This window comes from Chelmon rostratus, chromosome 5, assembly GCF_017976325.1.
Source record: "Chelmon rostratus isolate fCheRos1 chromosome 5, fCheRos1.pri, whole genome shotgun sequence".
In the NCBI taxonomy this organism is placed as follows: domain Eukaryota; kingdom Metazoa; phylum Chordata; class Actinopteri; order Chaetodontiformes; family Chaetodontidae; genus Chelmon; species Chelmon rostratus.
Genome location: NC_055662.1, coordinates 11,900,706 through 11,910,003, shown reverse-complemented (window position 1 = coordinate 11,910,003; position 9,298 = coordinate 11,900,706). Strand labels below are relative to the sequence as shown.

General features: G+C 38.5%; 1 protein-coding gene across 1 annotated transcript; it reads right to left on the bottom strand.

The window, feature by feature from the left end:
- Positions 1-666: 666 nt before the first annotated feature.
- On the bottom strand, positions 667-8,053 carry nipsnap1 (nipsnap homolog 1 (C. elegans)). The gene is made up of 10 exons (XM_041937289.1): positions 7,959-8,053; positions 6,116-6,243; positions 5,439-5,484; positions 4,436-4,530; positions 3,991-4,061; positions 3,632-3,772; positions 2,294-2,325; positions 2,066-2,160; positions 1,576-1,659; positions 667-934 (listed from the first exon to the last, which is right to left on the bottom strand). Exons 1-10 carry the CDS (start codon positions 8,039-8,041, stop codon positions 870-872), a joined length of 840 nt encoding a protein of 279 aa, XP_041793223.1. The 5' UTR covers positions 8,042-8,053; the 3' UTR covers positions 667-869.
- Between the last annotated feature and the right edge of the window lie 1,245 nt (positions 8,054-9,298).

Here is a 9,298-nt window from a genome sequence, read left to right as displayed (position 1 = left end):
CCTGATAATTTAACGAGAAGGACATCAGACAAGCCAGTCAAAATGTCAGGGTATAACATGGGTACAAAATGCTTTACAATTTGAATTACACTCACAAAGATTGCTTAAAACCTTTAAGCATTTAGCTTTAAACACATTCATATTAGCTTTCAGTTATATATCCAAAAACCTGACTGAATAGGAATTTCCTATTTCTGAGTATCATAATGAGCAATGACCACGCTGCTATGTTAGTAGACTTTTATTTTGAAAATCCTGCCTGCTTCATACCAGAAGTTACACAGTTGCTCCTGGTGGGCTCTTTACAGGTTACTCTACATTTCAATCAGCCAAATGATGATCAGATATTTGAATTACTGAGGTAGTCTAACGAGCTTTATTTTGATCAAACGTGCTTTTTAGAGTCACAGATGTGAAGCTTAGTGTGATCTTATTCAGCGTGAGTCATATACAGTCATAAAAGTGTAATGATAAAAATGCTGGGTGGAGACGATCCCCTCATTGTCAAAAACAAATACATGGTCCATTACCATAAGTCATGGTAAAAACAAAAGGCAGGAAACATACCGCACCTAGCTCTACACAATCATGCAACTCTCACTCTATGGTGAGGTACTCATGCAAGTAATGTAATACATCCTGCACAGTCGGGCAGTTTGTGTGGCACCCTCATATTTCAGGATTCTCAGAACGTATGCACTCAAACAAACACTGCATCATTACTTGTCAGGACTGGCTGTAAGCTGTGCAAATACAGAATCACAAAACATTTCTGTTTACATACTTGAACTTAACACAGATCATCCGGCAGATAAAAAAAAATTTACATGTAGCTCTGGCGAGTAGGCGAAGGTGCTTCCTTCATCCTCTTATTGTAAAGGTGAACTCTTGGTGGGAATCATTATCCTTGACTCCATGCTTCTGATCAAAGGCACTGAATAGAGAACGGGAGAAATGTGTTGACCATTAGCTCAAAGGCCATGGGCTTACATGCACACAGAAAAATAAAAGGATTGCTTCTCAAGCTGCAACTTTACGCCGTTATGGTTTGACTCACGAAGCGAAGCGGGATATCTACATTATTTCATACAGTGAGTCTCAGGTACAGTTAAATTCATGGGTTCATTAGAATACCATCATCATGTCATGTTTGCTGTTTTCATTAAGCCTACCATGTTTAGAGTCCCATATATATACACTTTCATGTTGCTGAAATGTCCATCTAGCTATAAATGTGTGTTTATGAGCCAGGACAGAACAAATACAGAGAAAAGTACTGTGCTATCAGTGAAGTATGAAATCTATTTCTATCACATTGAGGCAACGATTCTTATCATATTCAAATAAAGTTAAACCTCAGCTATAGACACTGATTTCATATAAACGACAACTGATCTGAGAAAAAACACCCCCCTTGCACCACCAAAGCATCACATTTCATAGAAAATAGTGGAATGTACATTATGTTAAATATTGGCTTGCATTGTCATCTTATGAGGCACATACCACCCTTGGCTGAAAGGTAGATATTTTTTTCCTGTGAGTGTATGTGTGGATGGTTTGCATTTCTCCTACCTGTACAATACACATTTGCATCCCATCCCTCCTTCAGCCAGGCAGCGTTCCTGGTTTCCTCGCGGGACTGGAGGCTTTCATAAGCTGTAAAGTAACCAAACCACATGTTACATTAAGTGTGCATTCATTTATGTCACTCTCATACAAAATATTCAGCATTCATATTCTTAAGCAATTGATATCAGGCTAAATGGCTTCATCTTCATATAAATAGGCAAGGCTTTGTATAGTTATCGATCGTCATGCTCACTCTACTTCACTGACTACTGCATTATCACCTTCTTCTAATTATCAGCCCCCAGTACATTACATGTATTTTAGACATCACACAACATGATTTCCCTCCAGTTTTACCTCATGTGCCATCTGCCTGTACAGATTCAGAGCTACCATTCATTTGAGAGAGTGACTAAATCTTGCCCTTGCATATTGCCAAACACTAAAACGGCAAAACAACATCTCTGAGGCGACAAACATGTTGCGTACTCACCCCACAAGTGATGAACAACATACAGGTCGCCGATCTGTGAGAAGAACCCGCCCACCGCTTCACTGTTTTCCTGTCTGTATTTGATCGCCCTCGCCCTGTTGTAAGACATGTTATTATCAGGGGTACAATGATCACCTGAACACCTGTAATACTTCATACTATACAGGAACAAGTTCAGGCGACTGGTATCTTTATAATTTAAGTAAATTAAGCTTGTTTAAGTCTTACCAGTGGTTTCCCCATTCAATCATAGTTCCTGGCTGAAACACATGCAAGGTGGTAAAATATTAACACAGTTTTAAACATATGACATTAAATTGCACCAATTGAACCAGCATGGTCAAACCAGTTAAACAGTACATTCACAGCTTGTTTATTTTACACAAACCAGTCACAGTGAGCCCACATGCAGAAAGACAGTGTTCAGTGTTGCGCACAGATTTTTATCCTGCATGTGTTTTGAACCACATCATTGGGTACACCACTCCATTTGTAGACAGCTCACTCCTCAATACAATGACTCAGCTGTGAATAAGTATGTGTAAATCACACAGTCAGCTTCTAGAGGGGCAAAATAGCAGAATGGGCAAGATGTGAAAATAGTATGACAGCCTCTTTGGCTACTGGCTCCAGGAATTCGGCTTGTTTTAAAGGCAAATGTGGTTTCTGCTGCTTTATGACAATGTTAGTAATACTGGCTCCTGATTGTGTATGAACTGGCTCTCACATTCAGTAGGTTGTGGATGGTGCTGTGTTATAAAAAATGTTATATTATATGCAGTTGTAATTCAAATTATTTACCCCTCTTGGCCTGCAAGATATTCTATTATGTGAATAAAGGTTTATGAAAAAAATATCAACAGCATAAGAAAGTGTAATAATACATATCTGCGTTAGTTTTGAGAGCATAACATTTACCTTATAGTGTTAAAGATAGTTTTCTAAAAAAAAAGGCCCATAAGCAAAGTGGTGAACTTCGCCCCATCCTTAAGCATATATTTTGTAGACCATCCTTGACCTCTATGACCTCCAATAAACATTTTCACTACTTTCTCCATAAAACAGACTCCCAGGACTCTACAGGCTGATTCACATTTTTTCTTCATTGACTGTTTATGATTTTTTTGGTCAAGAATGGAGTGTGGCGAGGTTTCTGGGTAGGAAGTCCCTGCTTGTTTAGTGCTCTTCAGGTAGTCTGTGCTGACATTTTTGTTCCTGCCAAGTCAAGGGGGAGGGTTCTCAATTGTTCTTTTCAAACATCTGATTCCCCTGGGAGACATTTTACTTTTATTTCCACGCCCAGGAAGGTTTGCTGTTGTACCATACAGTGTCCCTGGGAATTTGAAGTGTCTTGTAAATCTTTTTATAACCACTGCCTTTTTTGATGTACTGAAATAATGTCTTCTGTTAACCTTTGAGACTGTTCTACTCAACTTGAACATCCGGTGGGTAAAATAGGGTTTTAGTTACACGTTTCAGGTCTCTAGAACTCAAATGAAATCTATTGAGTGATATTCAAATATGTGTATGTCATGCAATTTCAATTTGCTTAATATATGTGGATACCTTGAGGTTATAGGTGCGCATTTCATAGATGCAGGGTCCTGGTCTGGGCAAGGGTTCATTCCAGAAACTGAACTCCAAGAGGAGCTGATTTCGCCTTGAAACCAACATTTTCGCCCTCTCTTTCCGAAATTCTAAATACTCCTGAAGAGAGACAAAAAATACTTTCAATGAAAAAGAAAGGAGTATACAAAGATATGCTGTACAGTGTATTTCTTTTGTTTTGGTGTGAATTAAAATAATGCAAAATCAAGATAAAATCAAGTCACATTTTAAATATCAGCTTTCTCTTTGGCATCTCTGCACTGAATATCCTACTGTGTGTAACAGAGGCAATGATCAAGAAAGAGTTCACAGTAGACCTTGTTGTTGTTCAGCTTCTTCAGGCATTCAGTCAAGGCTGGGTAGCCTCCTCTGTATCGCCACAGATGCACTGCAAAAACAAAACAGCAGATGTCACTGCAGCACTTCGTGAGGCCTGATGCCACCCATACAAGCCAGAGCCACAGCACCTCCATCACCATGTGAACGCTTTTTGCCGTAGCTGAATGCTCTTAAAGTATACTATACACTGTAAATTATCATATGTAGCAGGAGAGGTTCTGGCAGTGAGTCATCTGGTAGTGTCTGTACATTTTTCTGTGATGCTCTGCCAAACAATTTACAGCCAAACTGTAGCCACTCAGAGTAAGTGGTGTCGTTCATGGGGCCTTGAAACAGAAAAAATGTGGCGCAAACAGTGACTGTGATCAATAAGAGGTGACACTTTTCATGATGTTTTCTGTTTGCTGCTGCACTGCTGCTCACCAGCTTGGTCCTGTTCTCCGTACCAGGTATTCCAGCTTCCGACCACCTCACATGGGTAGTCCTGGTCCAGATGGAGCCTGTTTTGCACCTCAGCCCTAAAATCAGAATTGGTACAAACTCTTCACATGCTGAATAAATGTTGCTTCCAGCAGGGGGCAGCGCCAATGACTCCACCCACTGTGCCGCCTCACTAGTGCAAAGCATGTCAATGTTTTGTCCTTCATCTGTGTAAGTCTAGGGGTGACTGTGGTGAATGGAAATCCACTGCAAAGCTTTTAGAAAGCACAGTGAGATTATCTGGATATTTTATCTGTCTTGTCAATTTGCTGAGACCTCCTTATGTGTGTTTCAAGTAAAAGATTTCGGGCAGCGTAAAGCATCAGTGTTCTTGCATTAGTTTACACCTCAGAAATGTTGCCTCGTGTTTTCAGTCAGAATATTAGGAAAGTGATGAGAATGCACTCGTTTTGTGACTTTATCTTTAAATTTTCTCCTGGACAACATACCACTGAAAGGTTTCACTTCCACTCTACACAACTACGTTTCCACTTGCAGAACTTTGGTGTCCCCCTTGGATATTTGTTCTAGTGCTGACACTGTGCTGATAGTGACAATGTACCAACAGTTCTAATATACTGTCATTTCAGCACAAGGACCAACTAGAGGGCACTCCAAGAGCATAATGTCCACCATTATCCAACTTGTTGTTGCATCCAAAGACATTAATTCTATTACTTCAATTTTACGCTAAATTACTCTTATGATTCGATGGAATAAAGTCCATCTTGTATATGTAGGAAACTCTGAAATTTGTATCATCAACAAAATCTAATTAGCTGCTCCTTGACTCAAAGCATAGCATTCCTAATTTATTCTATACATTTTAAGTTTTTGTTAAATGAACTTTTGACCAAAACTAAATTAAACAAGCAAAGGACTGAAAAAATAACTTGAATGGTGGAGATAACACAGGGGATGCTTTAAAGCAAGTGATTGCACTCACTCCAGACTGTTGTACGCTTCCAGGCACTCCGGTTTGACATTGTGAACTGCAAAACAGAGAACCAGACTTATCAGAAATGGGTGTTTTTTTTTTTAAATACAAGCAACAATCAAATTCTTCAGCAAAGTAATTTCACACTCGGATTCAGCAAAGACTTTTATATACAAAACAGATTCACTTTCAATAGGTTATAGGCTACGGCTGATAGAGTGTTCAAATTGAAATCCCTACATGGTGAGATGTACGCCACAAAAGAGATCAAAGCCTGTGGAGGATGATAGATTTCTCTACAAGAGACAGACACAGTCATCACCTCAGACTCAAAAGAAAACCAGACAAATTATTTTGATATCACTTACAAAACTTTACAGACTTGATACATCACACTATCACAGAACAACTTGTTGCTGTCTGTATGTTGAGCAAATATGATAACAGACAGCGTGTTACAGTGCAGACCGAGCTTCCAGTTTTCTCTGAGGCCACTGAGGCCAGTGTGGAATAAATTGAATTAACGTGATTTATTTACTGTGGCTGTTTTGGATGAGAGACTGTTGAGACTCAAAACAGAATCCATTTCATTAAAATATAATGTAACTGCATCACATTCACTTGTGTTTGGCCCCTGCGCAACAGAAAATAAACCTTAACTTGTGAGTAAAAGATCTTATGCCTACATTGAATTTTGTACAGGTTGCTGGTCTCCTTCTTTGACAGCAGGTTGGAGTGGGCATCTTTTCTGGCATCGACTTTGTGCACAAATAAGGAACGGAACCAGCCTTTGTCGCTGCTCTCTGAGAACCTCCTACACAGAAACAAGATGAAAGAAAGTTTCACAAAAGCTCAAAGCAACAACAAAAAACAGAGAAGTTATCGATACAAAAAAAAGGACAAACTTAAAAGAACATGGAGTTGTTCGTGGTGTATGGGCAAAAAGATAGTCATGCTAATATCTTTTGAAATGAAAAACATGCATAGTGTATGAGTGAGTGGGCTGAATGCCGTAGCTTGTGTCTTCAGCATAAAACTTCCTTTCATCCGCTCTGGAGTGTGTGAAAGGGGAATATCATTCACTTTAAGAACAATTGTTACAATCTAACAGGCTCCAATCAGTATTTGAACATGAATAACTGTCTCTCAAAGTCGGGAAGCCTTGGATCCGACTTGAATTTGTCATGTGTTCAGGCTGTGCAAAAGTGAACTTGGAGGGACTGTAATAGTGGCTTTAAAACGAGTAGGGACAATTCCAACCAGAAATACTACTGCATTAAGATAAAACTGAATTATTCATGGATCAAAATCACAGAAGACATGGCAAAAATATTATTGCCGTTTAAATAAGTTAGGCATAGCTTGTCTTTTCAAAATGAGAAGGTGAAACTAGAAGAAAAGAAAAAAAAATAAAAATACAGCCTCATGTAAACTCATAAAAACTATGAATTGAAAGCAAACCAGAAGCCAGGAGAAACATTGTCAGCTGCATCACCGGCTACACAAAATATGTCTACTCATATGCAGTGTTAAACTGAGCTCCCACACTCAGCTGGACATCAAATCCAAGGGCATTTTAATGACTTTCGTAGCTTTTCATACTGTCATTATTTGGCCATAATTCTGAAACCCCTTTAAAGCTGCTTAAACGTCAACATTAAGCTCGATTTCCGGATTTTTCACAGGATGTGAACCAAGAACAGCCCAAAGACAATAGCTTGTATATGGACACTTCTGGATTAGGGAGCTATATTGTGCATATGTTTACTTACATGTAGCACTTTCAAGGCCGTCTGTTAATTCACAAACAGTTTCTGAGGCTTTCGTTTATTATTCCGAAATCCACTAAACTTTCAAGGTCAGTGAGACGCTCTTTTAATAACCTTATGGGCCAGTGGCTTTAATTGGGAGCTATAATTAGAAATGAATTCCCCATGGCTCCCTCTCAAAAACAAACAAAGTAGTATTCAAGTCAATAACTTGTTTCTGAATACAGAGGAAATCAATGCAGTGTGGAGGCACAGATAAGATGTTAACAAGCGCTAACGTTGGTTATATTCAGTGGAGCTTTACAGGACAAAGTTCAGAGGTCCAGCAAATGATTAAAGCTGGCCTGGAAATGGGCCTGGTTATTTTGTTAATAATGACTCGTCTCTTACATAAAGCTATAACTACAACATAATATAATCCGCGCACACATTGATTCATTTCCCCATGTATTTGTTACACCTGAGTGAAGAAATATCGACATATGGAGGCGCCCAGGTAGCAAAGTGCTGTCTGAAAAAAAACGACAGTTAAGAAGCTGTTAAAGTTTAGTTTAATGTCACGTTAGCCATCACAACGTTTACCAAACACATAAAGTAATGTTTAATTATGTTTTACTTCGGGTGTTAAACTTGTATTAGATAGCTAAGTGACGCTAGATTATGATAAATTCAGTGAAAGGAAAACTCAAAATTTACCGTTAGCAGGAAGTTTAACAGGTGCTTAGCTAGCTAACGGTGCATTAAAAATAAACGTCTTTACCTGGTCGCTTGGTGCAGATTACAGATCGCAGAATACCTGTACAAAATCTGTCCTTTAGTCCACACACAACTTGTCGTCGCCATGTTCCTCAATAAAGCAACAAAAAAAAAGTCTTGTAACACGCAAACACGCTGGTCTCTGGTTAATGTTTAGCGCCCTATCTGTGATGTTATGACGGCTCTCTAATCCTGCTAAGTCGTTAGCCCGCCGGAGCTTTAAAAACACACGTGACTCTGTGACGCAGTACGCAGTGATCGATACGCACAATCGATCAGACCTGATTAGTTGAGTGTGGCTTTGAATGCTAATAAGAAACTTCGCTGAAAGACGCATCTGGATCCTTTACTAAAAAACAAATATCCCATAGGCTTCTTCTTCTTCTTCTTCTTCTTCTTCTTCTTCTTCTTCTTCTTCTTCTTCTTCTTCTAAATATTACTATTATTATAATTATTATGGTGTTTGTATATGTATTTGATTTTATTGTGCTTATGACAGATAGAACCAAATAGCAATCATCATCATCATCATCATCATCATCATAATAATAATAATACATTTTAAATTAACACTCATAACGAACATTCAACATAAACTTTGGTCATTTAGGTTCTGAAAAGTTGCAACAAAATGTACATGATCAGAAGCTACTACTCATCATGAAGGATGACCCCTTTCACAGAGCTAAACTAATAACAATAACTAATTATTAATAATTTGTAACTATCGTTTATGTTTATGAAATTAAATGACTGGGCTGAAGATCATTTTGGGTGGAGTGTGGGATAGATACATGTCTCCAAACACTGTTGGAGTTGTCCTGCTGCAGTAAACAGGTCTCTTATCTAATAGTAAACCGTTCTTTCAAAGCTGGTTTCTCTATTAGACTAGTCATGCGGTACTTAAATCCTTTTTGTGCAACCCACTTTCACTTCTTTTCATACACAATGCGCTGCTCTCTGATCCTCTCCATCATTCTACCCACTGACATTATATAACATCAAATCAGATCATACCTAAAAAGAATCACACTCAATACCTGTATTGTATGCCTGTATTTAATGGCTTAAACAACACTATATCTCAAGCACGGCAAATGCAGTGTATGCTCTGTTTCTTTTGGAAAATGAACAAACTATTTCTGAATCACCTTTATGTTCAATTGATTGGGTATTTAACAAGTTTTATTCAATCTAAATACATGTCATTCAGAGAAATATTATCTCATGGCTGTTTTTTAAAAACTGCAGGCATCCATCCTTTGGTTCATGTGTTGATGAAAACGTCCGCAGGGCTTTGACAAGACTCCTTCCATCTTTTCTGGCATAAAAGCACAGCAGTTA